Source organism: Canis lupus, chromosome 18, assembly GCF_048164855.1.
Source record: "Canis lupus baileyi chromosome 18, mCanLup2.hap1, whole genome shotgun sequence".
Classification (NCBI taxonomy): domain Eukaryota; kingdom Metazoa; phylum Chordata; class Mammalia; order Carnivora; family Canidae; genus Canis; species Canis lupus.
The window spans coordinates 42,214,459-42,232,789 of NC_132855.1; the positions used below are offsets into that span (position 1 = coordinate 42,214,459).

The 18,331-nt window shown below is 33.9% G+C and overlaps 1 protein-coding gene across 6 annotated transcripts in view; it reads right to left on the reverse strand.

The window, feature by feature from the left end:
- VPS50 (VPS50 subunit of EARP/GARPII complex) overlaps nt 1-18,331 on the reverse strand; it is a 133,150-nt gene that overhangs the window by 55,518 nt on the left and 59,301 nt on the right. For all 6 annotated transcript variants that reach the window (XM_072784173.1, XM_072784171.1, XM_072784172.1 and 3 more), the window contains 4 exons: nt 16,153-16,285; nt 13,168-13,256; nt 5,248-5,342; nt 4,821-4,919 (listed from right to left, as the gene is read on the reverse strand). In XM_072784173.1, coding sequence (XP_072640274.1) covers nt 4,821-4,919; nt 5,248-5,342; nt 13,168-13,256; nt 16,153-16,285 — 416 coding nt within the window. The remainder of the gene's footprint in view (nt 1-4,820; nt 4,920-5,247; nt 5,343-13,167; nt 13,257-16,152; nt 16,286-18,331) is intronic.

The window sequence follows — 18,331 nt, forward strand, 5'->3', positions numbered from 1 at the left end:
GATTTCTGCAACATCTGACAGAAGAATGATAGCTTTGGATGTATACAACATCTGACAGAAGAATGATAGCTTTTGGATGTATAGTGCTGAACATAAAGGAATTTGGGGAAATAAAACCTATATTTTTGTAAGATGAGAATTCACATTGATAGAGACTGTGCTCTCTCACAGTATCATATAATTTTGCCCTAGAAAAAGATGACTTTTATACAACTACAATAAGCAACATGACTATACTTTATAGATGTTCCACCCAAAGAGTAAAATGTTTATATTTTCACCTTTTTAGTATGCCATCATATTTAAACCAATAGCCCAAGTGGACTCTAAGAATAATTCAGTCTAAGAATTTCTTCATTCTCAAGAGCTTTATTTGACCATAGAGGACTATGAAACAAATTATAAGCATATTTTAACACTTTCATTAACAAAACTAAAACCCAATTGATCTATATTTCATCATGTTTCACAGTGCTTTTAAACATTTATGTAGTATGATCTGGTGGAGATGATATTAAATTGGAATTTAATAGATTTAGATTCATCACTAGCTAATGTCAATTCAGTATTAGGTATATTGGCATCATTTCTAAACCACCTGTTAAGTTTATCTTGGTTTATAAAGAAAGAGATTACTTCAAAACACACTAATGGTTGGCACTAACTTTACGAAGTGATTTTTATCATAATTTGCCAAATGGCAGCTGTTGGAGAAATAATGACCATAGCCAGTATATAATAAGCTAGACTCATTTCGATACCGGGGATAGAGAAGAATACTTTGTAAAAAGTTAAGTCTTGGGGCAGCCGGGGTGGTTCGGTGGTTTAGTGCCGCCTTGGGTCCAGGTTGTGATCCTGGGGACTCGGGATCAGGTCCCGCGACGGGCTCCCTGCATGGGGCCTGCTTCTCCCTCTGTCTGTGTGTCTGCCTCTCTCTCTGTGTGTGTGTTTGTGTCTCTCATGAATAAATAAATAAAATCTTAAAAAAAAAAAAAAAAAGAAAAGTTAAGTCTTGGGCAGCCCCGGTGGCCCAGCAGTTTAGCGCCACCTTCAGCCTGGGGTGTGATCCTGGAGACCTGGGATCAAGTCCCATGTCATGCTTGCTGCATGGAGCCTGCTTCTCCCTCTGCCTGTGTCTCTGCCTCTTTCTCTCTCTGTGTCTGTCATGAATAAATAAACAAAATTAAAAAAAAAAAAGTTAAGTCTTTACTTTTTAACCTATGCTGATATTCTAATTTACAACACAGCAAGAAAAAAGGGCAAGATCTATAGGCAACATTTATGGAGACCTTTTTGTCTAGTCACCTCATTTCACAGTTGATAGAAACATAGCCCAGAGAGTTAAATGATTTGTCTAGTGTCAGAGAGCTTGCAAACACCAAATGTAGAATAAGAACCCAAGTCTACTACCTCCCAGTCCAGCTCTCCTTCAAAGAATACTGTACAGCCCCTTCAATGGGAAATGAATTTCATAAATATTTCTCAAGAGAAGTCCATTAAAATTTTGAGTGTTTTGGAAACATTTAATAATTCATTTCTATAATCTCTAATTTCACCAAGGTGAATTGTAGTGAGGAATCTCCATCATGGTCATGGTCTAGAAATGCCCAGACCTAGCTGCCATAGATGACAGACACCTTTTGACAAGTAAAATAGAATGCAGAATGGAGACTATTAAATAAATCAGGGTAGTTTTTATTTTTTCCACCGTACACATCGTGCAATCACTAAGAACACCAAAAGATCTCCTGGTTATCTTACTAAAAGTAATCTTTGGGAAATGCACATCTGTCATGCTTTCATTCTAACAGGTAAGTGAGGCTTCTAGCTCCTTCAGAGTTCCTTATCCTTTCCCATCTATGATTTACAAACTCTTCCTTTAGTACAGCAATGTGTAAAAGCCAAGCCATCTGTTTCAGCGGGGCTTAACTTTTAACAGGAAAAAAATATACAAATAAAGGCAGTGTTAGAGTTTCATGCTGTCCCCTTATCGCTGTTTTCCTGAGGTTTAATCAATTAAACTTTTTAAAAATTTTTTCTAAACATTCTTTTCAATTCAATTACAAAACTCAAAGGCTCTACTTTGGAACAGGATCAATTTAAGTCTCTTCCAAAACATATTTAATAGTTCATAATAGCACAGAACACTTGTACTTAAATTTATTTAATAATTAATTCATCAATGGTTTGATATCTAATAATCTCTCTTCTGACATGGCACTTATTACTGTGATCAGTTATTAACTCTTCTTAACAAGGAGAAAAAGCAGAATTCAAAATATTTACTCTCCTTGGCACCAAATAACAACAACAAAATAAAAATTTAATTACAAAAATTAAAATGCATGGGTGCCTGGGTGGCTCAATTGGCTAAGTGTCTGCCTTTGGCTCAAGTCATGATTCCTGAGTCTTGGGGTCAAGCCCCGAATGCGGCTCCTTGTTCAGCAGGGAGCCTGCTTCTCCCTCTCCCTCTGCCTGCTGCTCCCCCACCTTGTGCTCTCTATCTATGTCAAATAAATAAATAAATTCTGGAAAAAAAATAGAATAAAAAGATATAAATTAAAATGATAAAATATATATAAGGGATATAGTATAGGTTCTACCTTATATCAGGAAAGGTCTAATACACAGCTCTCTCAATTTAATGCTGCTTTAAGCATACAATCATGTTGCTAATTAAACATTCTTTCTCACCTTCCTCCACTCCCAAAACCATTCCAAATCACCCTTTCTAAAGTCAGTAGTGACTGTTTTGCAATGTAATACATAATCTTGACTTTGTAACTAGATTCTGAATATCATGCCTTCTTTTAAAGCCTTCTTACTTTAAAATGCAGATGCTTGTTTTGTGCCAGTACCACACTGTCTTGATGACCACAGCTTTGTAGTACAACCTGAAATCTGGCATTGTGATGCCTCCAGCTATGGTTTTCTTTTTTAATATTCCTCTGGCTATTCGGGGTCTTTTCTGATTCCACACAAATATTAAGATGATTTGTTCCAACTCTCTGAAGAAAGTCCATGGTACTTGGATAGATCAATGGAACAGAATAGAGAATCCAGAAGTGGACCCTCAACTAATATTCGATAAAGCAGGAAAGACTATCCGCTGGAAAAAAGACAGTCTCTTCAATAAATGGTGCTGGGAAAATTGGGACATCCACATGCAGAAGAATGAAACTGGACCATTCTCTTACACCAGACACAAAGATAAACTCAAAATGGATGAAAGATCTAAATGTGAGACAAGATTCTATCAAAATCCTAGAGGAGAACACAGGCAACACCCTTTTGAACTTGGCCACAGCAACCTACAGCAACCTCTTGCAAGATACATCCATGAAGGCAAGAGAAACAAAAGCAAAAATGAATTATTGGGACTTCATCAAGATAAGCTTCTGCACAGCAAAAGAAACAGTCAACAAAACTAAAAGACAACCTACAGAATGGGAGAAGATATTTGCAAATGACCTATCAGATAAAGGGCTAGTATCCAAGATCTATAAAGAACTTATTAAACTCAACAGCAAAGAAACAAACAATCCAATCATGAAATGGGCAAAAGACATGAACAGAAATCTCACAGAGGAAGACATAGACATGGCCAACAAGCACATGAGAAAATGCTCTGCATCACTTGCCATCAGGGAAATACAAATCAACACCACAATGAGATACCGCCTCACACCAGTGAGAATGGGGAAAATGAACAAGACAGGAAACAACAAATGTTGGAGAGGATGTGGAGAAAGGGGAACCCTCTTGCACTGCTGGTGGGAATGTGAACTGGTACAGCCACTCTGGAAAACTGTGTGGAGGTTCCTCAGAGAGTTAAAAGCAGATCTGCCCTGCGACCCAGCAATTGCACTGCTGGGGATTTACCACAAAGATACAGATGCAGTGAAATGCCGGAACACCTGCACCCCAATGTTTATAGCAGCAATGTCCACAACAGCCAAAATGTGGAAGGAGCCTCGGTGTCCATCAAAAGATGAATGGATAAAGAAGATGTGGTATATGTATACAATGGAATATTACTCAGCCATTAGAAATGACAAATACCCACCATTTGCTTCGACGTGGATGGAACTGGAGGGTATTATGCTGAGTGAAATAAGTCAATCGGAGAAGGACAAACATTATATGGTCTCATTCATTTGGGAAATATAATAATTAGTGAAAGGGAATAAAGGGAAAGGAGAAAAATGAGTGAAAATATCAGTGAGGATGACAAAACATGAGAGACACCTAACTCTGGGAAACGAACAAGGGGTAGTGGAAAGGGAGGTGGATGGGGGGTGATGGGCACTGAGGGGGGCACTTGGTGGGATGAGCACTGGGTGTTATGCTAAATGTTGACAAATTGAACTCCAATAAAAAAAATTTTTTTTAAGAAAAATTAAAAAATAAATAAATAAAATGCAGATGCTTTAAGTAATCCCTCAGTGAATGCTGCTTCTACTGATCTAACTTCCTTACTAGCCCACACCGTAGAGGATAGTGGCCAAATTCTTCTGGTGAACTCTGCAATAATAATCATCTTTCACCCATAAAGAAATTGGTTCAATATTTAGTTCAACATTTTGAGACTCTCAAGATAAGCAACCTATCAAAATTTACAATAAATAAGGAGAATATTTTATAATATTTTTGGCAAAAAAAAATAAGTCCTTCACCATAGCAAAAAGAACTACAAAGGACAAATTCTTTCAAATTCAAAAGTAATTGTTTTAAACTAATTAATGCTATAAGGTTTAAGCATTAGACATATTAAGTTTATTACCTAAGTAAGTCTGTTCATATTTTATTAGAGTTCTTACCTATGGTAGTTCTTAAAATAATTGACACTTTGTTTTCTAATGGATTCTTGCAAAACTTCAGATTTGCTACCACAAAATTCTTCTCCAACTTGCATCAACCTAGGTGGATAAAAAGATTTATATAAATTTAGCAACATCCTTATTACAGAACAAAAGTAGTCCAGGTCATCTTTCTTCAAAGGTAACAAACCATAAAAATGGTTGTTTGGAGAAATTCTAAAGTTCACAAATTCACTATAGTTCACAGACATCTGAAGGGCAGAAATATTTAAACACACACACTCCCAGCAGAAATTTGATTATGAATGTTCAAATGTCTTCATTTCCATGAAAAAGTTATATGTGATAACTCACTGACTCATGATTTCTTTGATTATCATGTTTGAATAAACCGAAGTAAAGAATAAAACAAGATCTCACATAGTACCTGCTGATTATATCCAAAACAAAGATGAAATCATCATATTTAAATATAGACAAATCTGTTCCAAGCAAGTAGGTTTTTACTTTTAGCTGAACATCCTATAAAACAAAACAAAAAAATATTTCAAGCCCAAATATAGAATGTAAGTTCCCAGAACCATTTATTCTACAGTTATACATTAAAATGAGACAGAAATACATTCTTAAGAATATACATTTAGGCAAATAACCAATATCCTTACAGTGATATCACAGAGACAATCCCATAACATCAGATATAAAAACAGTAATGGCAATAATCATTACTATTAATACATACACATATGCAAGATAAAAATTATATCCTTGTGTTGGATATGAAGATAAAAATCATCATCATTTATGTGTGACTTGGTAGGCTAGAAACCTCAAAATAACCAAATCAAAAATAATTAAAATAATCAATTAAAAAATAATTAGAATTAATAACTCTGGGAAGTGATTATGTGCAATACATAAAAAATAAGTTTTCATGTACTTCTACTGTAGTATCTTAAAATAAAAGAGACTTCATTTAAAATGAATATTTTTTTTAAGATTTTTTTTTAATTTTTATTTATTTATGATAGTCACACAGATAGAGAGAGAGAGAGAGAGAAGCAGAGACATAGGCAGAGGGAGAAGTAGGCTCCATGCACCGGGAGCCCGACGTGGAATTCGATCCCGGGTCTCCAGGATCTTGCCCTGGGCCAAAGGCAGGCGCTAAACCGCTGTGCCACCCAGGGATCCCTAAAATGAATATTAAAAATATACTTAGGAATAATTTTAATTGGCAACATTAGGCCTAAATAACTAACAATTCTAACAGGATACAAAAGAAATTTCAATAAAATGAGAGTCAAGGGACTGAATGAGTGTAAAGATGTCAACTTTTCCAAGTTAACGTAGGGGTTCAGTGAATTTCTAACCAAAATCACAAAAAACTTCTCCTATGAATAATCATTCTAAAATTCACTGGAAATATAAATAAGGCAGTAACCTCTTTTTAAATTATAAAGCTTCAGAAAGACAAAATAAAAGTTATAAGTGATGTTGAAAGACTTTTTCTACCTGTATTAAATATATTAAAAACTTTTTTTAAAAGAAGAATACTATCAGTTCCCAAATAATCAACAAAATAGGACAAACAACTCAGAAATAGTGCTAATATATATACAAGAGCTTAATAAACAGCAGTAAAAACTACTGCTTGCTGATTATTTACTCTTTGTCAGCATTATGCTAAGAACTTTACATATTATCTTTAATCCTAAAACAGCTCTGTTGAGCAGGCATTTACTATCCTCCTAAGAGAAGAAAAACCGCAAATAGGTCAAGTAATTGCCTAAATTCACATGCCCCATGAATGACAAGGCTAAGACTGGAATCCGGATCTCCCTGCCTTCAGTCTCCTTTTCCCAAGGAGGCATCACAGACAGAGACAAGAAAAAAGATTATTCAGAAAGTAGCAAAGGGAAAACTAACTAGATTTGGGGTAAAAAACTCCTCTCTCCTTCCTTTATATCACATATCAAAAGACAGATAAATGGATTAAATGTTTTTGTATGTTTGTAAAACATTAAAAATTAATCCAATAAAGCAAAAATATTTTCTGAGTATTTATTAAATGTCCTACACAGTACTCTAGGTATTAGGGAGATAGCAATTAATAGAAAGTTTAGATAAACATCTATAATTACCAGATGAATATTGATCTGAGCTTTACATAGGAAAAAGTATTTTAAGAATAAATATAGCACAGATATTGAATTCAATTTGGAAGAGGTAAGTCTGGGCTCAAAACAGAAGTAAAACTGCTGCCCAGTCATGCCCCTCAGCCCAACTCCTGGGGAGTTGCCACCACTGCTGGGGAAGAAGGCCAAGATCCAAATGAACAGAGCAGTTGAGAAAACTGTTTGTTGGTGGTTTGAGTTTTGAAGCTACAGATGATAGTTTAAGAGAACATTCTAAAAAATGGAGCACACTTACAGATTGTGCGGTGATGAGAGACTTCCCCAAACAAAATGTTGCGGGGTTTTGGTTTTGTGACTTACTCTTGTGTTGAAGAGATGGATGCAGGATTGTGTGCTCAACTACACAAGGTTGATGGTCCTGTAGTCAAAACCAAAGAGAGCTGTTTCTAGAGAGGATTCTGTAAAGCCTGGTGCCCATCTTACACTGAAGAAAATTGTCATTGATGGTATTAAAGAAGATACAGAAGAATATAATTTGAGAGACTACTTTGAAATGTATGGCAAGATGGAAACCATCGAAGTTATGGAAGACAGGCAGAGTGGAAAAAAGAGGATTTGCTTTTGTAACTTTTGATGATCATGATAGAGCTGATCAAATTGTTCAGAAGTACCACACTATCAATGGGTATAACTGTGAAGTGAATTTCTTATTCTTTATAAATAAGAAATGCCATCTGCTGGATCACAAGACATCATGAAGGTGGATCTGGTAACATTATGGGTTGTGGTGGAAACTTCTATGGAAGAGGAGGCTATGGTGCCACGTAAAGGTGGTGGCAGCAGAGGTAGTTATGGAAGAGGTGATAGTGGATATAATGGATTTGGAGATGATGGTGATAACTATGATGGCAGTCCTGGTTATAGAAGTAGAGGAAGCTACCGTGGATATGAGCACCAAGGAGGTGGATATGGTGGCAGTGGTAGAAGATATGATGATTATAATGAAGAAGGAAATTTTGGAGGTAACTACATTGGTGGTGGGAATCATAATGATTTTGGAAATTATAGTGGACAACAGTAATCAAATCATGGACCCATGAAGGGGGGCAATTTTGGTGGAAGAAGCTCAGGCAGTCCCTATGGTGGTAGTTATGGATCTGGTGGTGGAAGTGGTGGATACGGTAGCAGAAGGTTCTAAAACAATTCAGAAAAATGGACTACGGATCTTAGCAGGAGAGAGTGAAGAGCTGTCAGGAAAGCTGCAGGTTACTTTGAGACAGTTGTCCCAAATACATTAGAGGAACTGTAAAAAAATGCCATAGAGGGAACAATGATCCATAGTAAGAAAAGTTACTACAGCTTTAACAGGAAAGCCTGCTGCTCAGGACTGCCATAGGTCCAGTTTGCAAAAAGTGCAGCTATTGATTAATGCAATGTAGTGTCCATTAGATGTACATTTCTGAGCCCTTATACTGTTGTAGCTTTTTCTTTTTCTTTTCCTTTTTTGTTACATCAAGTATATAGCCCTGTAAATTGTGGTAACAGTACCAGGAAAAAAAATAAAGGAATTTTTAATTAAAAAAAAAAGAAAAAGAAATTTACCATAAGTCACAAAGAATAAAGGTTATGGTTTGACCTCATAAAAATGGTGATCATCTGCACACTGAAAATATAATAAGTGAAAATATATGATTGCATACAAAAGATTACTCATTATCACATAGATCATTTAGAATTTATAAACAAAAAATGAGTAAATAATTCATCAATCAATAATTAATGGATTTTTAAATGTTTAGCTTCTCTAACAAAGAAGTATGAATTAAAACGCTAATAAAAATAGTAATAAAAAAGCAAAACACTAATAAAAATATAAACAGATTTAATTGCCCAATTAAAAGATAAAGTCTCTGTCTCAAAATAACATTTCTTTTATATTTATAGAGGATACAACTAAAACATGATCCAAAAGCATTTAAAATAAAGGGACAGTCAAAGAAAAAAAGGAACAAAATAAACACAGCAATGGTAATAATAAAGCAAACTAGAATTCACAGCAAAATGCCTCAGGACAAAAGAACTGTATGTTTTTTTTTTAAATTAATGAAGGGAATTACATACAAAGAAGGTAGGTAAAGTGGTTATTAGCATAGCAGCATCAATCAACATAGCATCCAAGTATAAAAAGCAAAAGCCAATGTTAGAAATAAAACAAAAACCTGACAAAATTACAATCTTTCTGGAAGATTAAAACTCCTCCCTCAGAATTACACAGGCCAAGGAAACAAAGAAAAAATAAAGATACAGATTAGAATAATACAATTAATGATAAGCTTGCTTTAATATATACTTAGAAATTAACTCCCACCACAAAGAAGAAATACATGGTTATTTTCCAAATGCTCAAGCAAAAATTTTTAAAGTGGGTGGCATTCTAGGATGTAGAGAAAATCTCAAGTTCACCAAAAAAAAAAAGAATATTGCAACCCCAATTCTCTATAGTAAAAAGAAAAAAGATGCATAAGAATAATATGACTAATTTCTTACATATCAAATACTTAAAGATGAAAATGAAAATCTTGGAAGATCGAGACTTTCCATCTAGTTAGATCTGTAAGCTCCATAAGGTCAAGTGTACCATGGGTTCACCACAGTGTTCTTAAATCCACAGTGTCTACCAAATGGTACAACTGATACAACTATTCTTCTTACAGATTTTCTATTGGAGTAAAAAATGCATGGAAAATAAAATTTTCATATAAAAAATCAGTCATTCTGATTTTGAGTTTAGTTTTTATGTCAAAAGGTTAAATATTTTCTAATGCTTTTCATTTTTCATTATCTCTATAATAAATTTATGATAAACGTATATAAATTGTCACATGCTCACTTGTGCTTTAGAATTCAAGATTTCAGATGTTAGAAATGCATTATGGCATATTATAGCATATACGTTTAACACCCTTTGGGGTCTAAGGCAGTATCTCAAAACAAAACACATTAATATTCTTGTGACATATAAATGTTCACTTTAATGAGATAAATAAATACTACAAAAAAGCTTTATGACAATACTCTTCTGCTTCTACTGCTGAAAGAATCCAAATCTGGTCAGGCTTTGCCTGCTGAATGTGTTATGAAAGAAACATTTGTTTTTCAGAGCTTTTACTTTTTGCAATTGAATTGAGCCTTGTAATTTCAATTAACAAATACTCAAAGAGTTCCTAAAGTATGCAAAATACTGTTTTAGAACTAGTTGAGAATGGCGGTGGAGGCCCAAAGAGACTTGGGAGTGGTAGAGATAAGATATTCTAAAGCTTGAAACCTACAACACAATAATCTATACTCAAAAGCATGATCACTTCCAAATGGCCAAATGCTTAAATGAGAACGGCTCTAAACTAAACCTCATATTTAACACATCAAGGAATATCAAGTTGCCAGACTGAATGAAAACTAGCTATATAAAATGCAAGGTCAATATTTCAAAGGAACTGAATTACCAGAAATTCTATCATAGATACTACAATTTCAACTAAGTACAATTAGTGTCTATTAGTAGGAGACTAAATCAGGAGATTAAATAAGAAACAACTGATATCTGACCTTAGACATATACTCAATTAGTATGAGATTTCCCTTTCCAGTATACATAATATTCAGAAAAAAGTCAGCCCAAACCTACAATTAATGGTAAATTAAAAAGTAGTTTAATATATAATAAAGGCCATATATGAAAAACCCACAGCTAACATCATACTCAATGGTAAAAAACAGAACTTTTCCTTTAAGATCAAGAAAAAGACAAATATGCCTACTCTTGCTACTTTTATTCAACACAGTAGTAGATGTCCTAGCCATAGCAATCAGACAAGAAGAAAAAATAAGAAGCACTGATATTTGTAAGAAAGAATTTAAACTGTCACTGGATATTATACATAGATATTATACAAAGACTAGACCAAAAAACTACTATAAGTAATAAATGAATTCAGTATAGTTGTAAGATACAAACTTATTACCTAGAAATTGGTAGTGTTCCTATAAACTAATAACAAAGTAGCAGAAAGAGAAATTAAGAAAATAATTCCACTTAACTATTGTGCCAAAAAGAATAAAATACTTAGGAGTAAACTTAACGAAAAAGGTGAAAGACCTTTTTTCTGAAAACTATTAAACAATGATGAAAGAAACTGAAGACACGACAAATGGAAGGATATTCCATGCTCATCAACTAGAAGAACTAATATTGTTAAAATGTCCTTACTATCCAAAGCAACTTACAGATTTAATCCAATCCCTATCAAAACACCAACAGAATTTTTCACAGAACTAGAATAAGTAAACCAAAATTTGTAAGGAAACACAAAAAAGACTCGGAATAGCCAAAACAATCTTGAGAAAAAACAACAAAGCTGGAGGTATCACAATTTCAGATTTCAAGATATGCTACAAAGCTACAGTAATCAAAACAGTATGGTACTGGCACAAAAATAGACACATATATCATGGAACAGAATAGCGAGCCCAGAAATAAATCTACATTTGTATGATAAATGATCATTTAATTGATCTACAATAAAGGAGGCAAGGATATATATACAAATGGGGAAAAGATAATCTCTTCAATAAATTATGCTAGGAAAACTGGACAGCTACATGCAAAAGAATGAAAGTGGACCACTTTCCTTTTTTTTTTTTTTTTTAAAGATTTACTTATTTATTTTACAGAGACAGAGAGAGAGCAGAGGGAGGAGCAGAGAGAGGGTGAGAGAGAATCCCCAAGCAGACTCCCTGCTGAGTGCAGAGCCTGATGTAGGGCTCAATCTCACAACCCTGAGATCAGGACCTGAGCCAAAATCAGGGGTCAGGTGCTTAACCAACTGAGCCACCTAGTCGCCCCATGGACCACTTTCTTATACCATACACACAAACAAACTCAAAATAGGGTTGCCTGGGTGGTATACAGATATGTCTCCTCAGGCAAGGAAAACAAAAGCAAAAACTAGGTATTGGGACTACACCAAAATAAAAAACTTTATCATGGTGAAAAAACCATCAACAAAATGGAAAGGCAACCTACTGAATGGGAGAAGATATTTGCAAATGCATATCACTCCCTTCTGAAAATAAAAAAGGATACATTTTCAGATTCGTTTCACACATTTTTGTTTTCCAAAAAAATCATTTTAATTCTCATATATTGTAAGTTTATATAAAATATTAAGGGGTTAATACCCAAAATATATAATTATTAAAACTCAACACCAAAAATTCCAAATAATCCAGTTAAAAATGGGCAGAGGACCTGAGTAGACATTTTTCCAAAGAAGACCTATGGATAGCCAACAGACACATGACAAGATGCTCAATGTCACTAATAATCAAGGAAATGCAAATCAAAACCACAGTGAGATATCACCTTAGAACTATTAGAATGGCTAAAATCAAAAAGACAAGAAATAACAAGTGTTGGTGTGGATGTGGAAAAAAGGAATTCTTATGCACTACTGGTGGGAATGTAAATCAGTGCAGCCATTGTGGAAAGCAGTATTGAGGTTCCTCAAAAAATTAAAAATAGAATTACCATATGATCCAAAAGAACAGTCCGAAAAGAACAAAAAAGTTATCTTCAAAGAAATTACACTTTTATCTAGGAAGTAATACATTTTAACAAATTAACAAATTTAATTATCTGATAACAACTATGCTATTAAACTGCAAAAAAAAAGTTATGTAGATACATTCTGCCAATAAACATGTAAGATGCCCTCAAGGGACAAAAATCATTACCTGCGAAAATCTTTTTTCATTCTATACTAGATTCAGCCCAACTATGGGACCTATTTAGTTATCCTTTTCCTAAAATTAATAGAAAACACAAATAAATGAAATAAAAATAAAGAGTATCTCAACAAGAAAGTAGTTTCTTTAGGAAAGCAAATATTTGCTAGGACACTAAAAGCAGAAATATACAAGGAATAGACGTATATTTCCAATGGAGATTTTCAAATTAAAAGACTTATAGTCAAATACAATTGTGAACTAAATTATAGAAATTGAATGACAGATTTAGTCCAAAGAAAAACTAACATAGAATTAACTCTATAAGGAATACAAATAACAGAAAATTCAAACACTGAATTTTTAAAATAACTTTGACATGAAACTTTCTATTGCATTTGTAAAAAAAAGATATAAAAAACCCAAACCTGCCATATTCGTGTAAGTCCATGTTCTAATTTCTTTTTTATGTAGCCACGATCAAAATTAGTTTCTTCAGTACCAATATTACTCCCTTCTGAAAAAAAAAGAGGATACACGTTTTCAGATTTGCTTTACATTTTTTCCAAAGAAGTCATTTTAACTCTCATATATATTGTAAGACTATGTAAAATACAGAAAATATGTTTAATATTTATACAACCAAAACAATGTCTAAAACAGGTGTTAGGATTAGGGTGATCCCAGAGACAGGGTCCTCAATGATTTATATACTGCCTACTGCCAGGGCATTACAGGACTCATTAAATTAATTATCAGTTAACATCTATGTTGACAAGGGTACAAACTGCAGAACTGCTCACACAGTAAGGTAATGATGCATATGGTTTACATTTTTCATGATCCAGAATAATCTTATCCATTCCAGATAAATAATCTGACAATGCCCCACTTTAACAGGTAGACCTGTTTCAAAACAAATTTCCTCATAAAAGCAACTGAAATACAATTATATACATTTATATTTAAAAGATTATGCCTTTTTGAAGGCATGTGAACTGTATGGAATGAACTGTGTGGAACAACTGAGGATATTATTTCATCTCAGGCTAGCATAATGACCACTGGTAACCAGCAAAAGGCCCTTGCATTGGCCAGGCCCCATATTCATGCCTAATGTACATCTGACCACTCTCCAACAGGTTAAGCCTTATTAACTGTAGGGTTTGGCTATTAGGGACCCAGCAGCTCAGGACAGTTCACCTGGACAACAGTTTTAGAGTTTTACTTTAGAATGGTAAAATGTTAGGATACCAGTAGTATCACTATGGAGCTACAGCAGATGACCTCTTAAGACCCTATCAGCTTTACGAAGTTCTGTGGAGAAAAATTTTCAAAGTACTGACTCCTATAATTATATTTCTTAATGTGAATATGAAAGGAATAATTTCAGGTGAACAAATGACTTTTTAGAGTTCTATATATTGTCACCTGTTAAGCTAATCAGAGTCCTGACCTTCTTAAGATACACAGAATCAAGTCAAGGAATTGTAGTGAAGAGGATTAAGTATATAAGGCTCAAATAGTGTTTTAAGTATGACTCTACACCCCAATGAAAATACATACATATATACAACAATACACGCAAACTATGAGCCTGAAGCAAAAAAGCAAACTTCACTATGATGAGTATGTGTTGTCCCCTAAACTCTCATCCTGTATCTGAAGTGTGTATTAATTTCGTTCCAAATTTTGTCTGGTTTCTCCTTAAATAATGTATTAGAAAAGAGAAAAGAGGTGCTGAAATGTCTTGAGTTTCTGCACCTAGAAAAAAATAAAAGTTGCTAAAAAAGGATAAACTTGTGAAGATCTGGAGTCCCAGCAAGCAATTCCCTAAGTAACCTGAGATTTAAAAAAAAAAAAAAAGAAAAAAGGGCCTATGGACATTTCATCATCAACCATCATTATTAATATCATCTCTTGACCTATTTCCTTTGATATTAACAATCTATAGTGTAAGGACTTTACATTTTCCCTAAACTTTACAGCAGACCTACAGGTTAGATGTGTTCCTGAGGTTTGTTTTGTTTTTTTTACCTACCATTTTAAGAAAGAAACTGAGGTCTCATTTCTCATCTTTGGAAAATAGCAGTAAAATCTGAAACCAGGTATCTCTGACTGTAAAGCCCGGGCTCATAGAGGTAGTACAGGGATGACAGCATAGGAGTTGGGTTAAAAACAGTCTGACCTAGAAACCTGACTCAATGCCCACCTCTTCTCTTGCTTTCTCCTCTTTCCCTTCCTTTATCATCCCCCCCAGCAATATTTATAAAAGGATGAAAATCCTTCTATAAAATTTTCCTATTTTTTGCTATCTATATTTATAAGCTTAAGAATCAAGACAAATATTAAACTTATGTCTTCTGTACTACCAGAATCCTACAATACCATTTGTATTCTTCCATCCACCCAAACATAGAAACCAAACCTCAGAAATTAGAAGTTACTAAAATAATTTGCTTAGCTACATTAAATTGTATGCAATACAGAAAACTTGTGAAGTATAATTTATTTTGCCCATATTAAACAGAACACAGATAAAAACATTTATTACTTTTAAAACTATTTTGAAAAAAAATAAAAAGAAAAAATAAAACTATTTTGAATACTTAATCTAAGCTATTGTTCAAGGATAACCACTTAAGATATATAATTATACAAATGAAGTAATTTAAACATATTGTCTAGTTAATATAATTTCTCAAATATTTGTTCTTTATATGTAGCTGACAATACCATAGTCATTTAAAGTGGTGTTTTCCATTCAAAGATTAATATTTTACAACCTTGCTTTTTATGAAATTTAAGTCCTGCTGTATTTTTTAAAGATTTTATTTATTTATTTGAGAAAGAGAGGAAGAGAACATGGTGGTGGGGAGAAAGGCGGAAAGAGAAGGAGGCTCCCCACTAAGTAGGGAGTCCGACATGGGGCTCAAACCCAGGACTCTGGGATGGTGACCTAAGCCAAAGGCTCACCCAACTGTGCCACCCAGGCACCCCAGAAAAATATAATTACTAATTCTTAGAATCTAGCTTTATTAGTAAAACTTGAAAATTAGCAAATAGATTTAATATTAAACATTAGCATTAATTTTACAGTAAATTGGACAGACCAATGCCTTACCAAGTTTACAATTAATTTTTTAAAAGCTCTTTGTTAATAATTTAGTCCTAAAGCTGTCATTACATATTCCTGAAAACTGGTAATATCTGTACTTAAGAAGTCCTTTGGCCCAGTTAATCCCCAAAGGTAATGGAGCTTTTATAGAAGCTGAATGACTTTCTTCGGTGAGCATTTCACCTATGGTCACCTAAGTCCCTGAAATCCTAAAAGCATGGCTATCCCTTTTCTTTCTCCTTAGCCCAGCAATATGGCATATTTATAGTTGTCTTTAAATAAAATAATACCCTACCAGAAGCAGAAGTAGTATCCTCATTGTCATGCTTTTCATGCCATTCCATAGTCCTGTAATAGCTGAGCATAACTTCCCACAATGCTTTGCATAGGTCAGCAAGACATGGAATATAGCTGTCTGGTGTAACATGCTAAAGAAAATTTAAAAAGTCAACTTTAAAAATTATCACAACTTGCAAAAGGAAAATCAATCATGTCATTTGTGTAAATTAAGTACCTTTGACAATCTCTAAATTCTAGAAATCACAAGGATATTATAGATATTCCATATCTATTAATAACATTTAAAATAATATTTTATAAAACATGGCTATGTGGTCTCAAATCTCACTAATGAAAATAAGTAGAATCCGCCCCCCCCCCCCATCCTTTGCATAAACTACCAGCTTGTCATTCTGCCCTTTTTTTTCTGCAGGTAGAGTGATGCCTCCAATCTATTTTGCTGGCTTTCTGGTTTTTTGGATGTTATAATGGAGCATTTGTCTCATCATTTGAGATTTCATAGCTTTTTTTCCTTTTTTAAATCAATCTACCACAACCAATCATGCTGATAAAGCACTGAAAGGCTAGTAAGACTGGTATATTAAGCCCTCCAAAGTAAATAGCTAGTAGAAATAAACTACATAGTAAATATAGCTATGGTGTATTTGACGTTTAATATAGCACAGGTTGGTAGTGGTCCTCTCTTTCAAAATGTTTTTTCTCTCCGTAATGATCTTTCCCTCCTCTAAGCTCCTTGTCTATTAAAACATTCATCAAGCAACTAATAAAAATACTAACTTGTATGGCTCAGTTCACTTTTGTGCAAGCATGTCAAATCTCTGAAACTCAACTAGGAAGTTGTAAAATAAAGGAGTTGTTAAACTCCAGAGTCAGACTGTACAAGTTGGGCTTATGCCAAGAATGGCAGGATGGTTCAATCTTACGAAATTTATTAATATATTCACCATATTAACACCAAATGATTATCCTAATAGATGCTGGAATAAACCTTTGGACAAAATTCAACAGCTGTTCCTAATAATAACTCCTAAAAAATAAAAATGGTTATTTCCTTAAGATAAGGAAACTATGGCATAAGCACTGTGGTCAGGAACAAGATAAGGATGCCCACTATCCCCACCCCTATTTAACAATGTTCTGGAGGTATCTGTCAATGTTATTAGACTAGAGAAAAGAGTAAGAAGCAAATAAACAGGAAAACAAGAAATCAAACTATTTCTATCTGAAAATGACATGTTAATATATTTAGAATATAATTTGTAGAGAACCAATAATAAAACTAACTCAAAAAATAAAATAATTCAGCTAGGTGGCAGGTTATAAAATTAATACAAAAAAATAACATGTATATATACAAATAATAACCCACTCCTCATACCATGCATAAGAATAAACTCCAAGTTGTTAAGAGATTAAAATGTAAAAACTAAAACTCAACTAGCACTAGAAGAAAACTTAAGTTAAGTCTTCTATCAGCTTGATACAGGGAAAGCTGTTTTAATTAGGACTCAAATATCAGAGATAATAAAATTTAAGATGTGATACATTTTAGTACATAAAATTTTTAAAAAGAATTTACATGGCAAAACAAAGCACCATAAACAAAATCAAAAGACAAATGACAAACTTAAAAAGATATTCACAACATATATCATGACAAAGAATTAATATCCTGCATTTATAAAGAACTCTTCAAAGTTTTGGTGAAAAAGACCAAACATCCTATAGAAGAATGGGAAGAAGTCACAAGCAAACTGCACAAGTAGAGATACAAAAATGGCCATTGAACATATGAAAACATGTCCAACTTCACTCTTTAATAGGGCAAATGTACATTAAAATTAAATAAGACACAGATTCTCATTCATCAGATTGGTGAGAGTTTTAAAGCTGACCATATCAAAGATTCTCTCCTTGACCAAACTCTAGCCAAGATCCTCTAAGCTCTCTTTTCAACTAGCCCTCATGCTTGGCCTATAAAGACTTGCATAAAATACTAACATCGGGGCACCTGGGTGGCTCAGTGGTTGAGCATCTGCCTTTGGCTCAGGGCAGGATCCTGGGATCGAGTCCCGCATCGGGCTCCCCACAGGGAGTCTGGTTCTCCCTCTGCCCCTCTCCATCTCTCATGAATAAATAAATAATTAAAAAACAACAACAACAAACAAAAAACC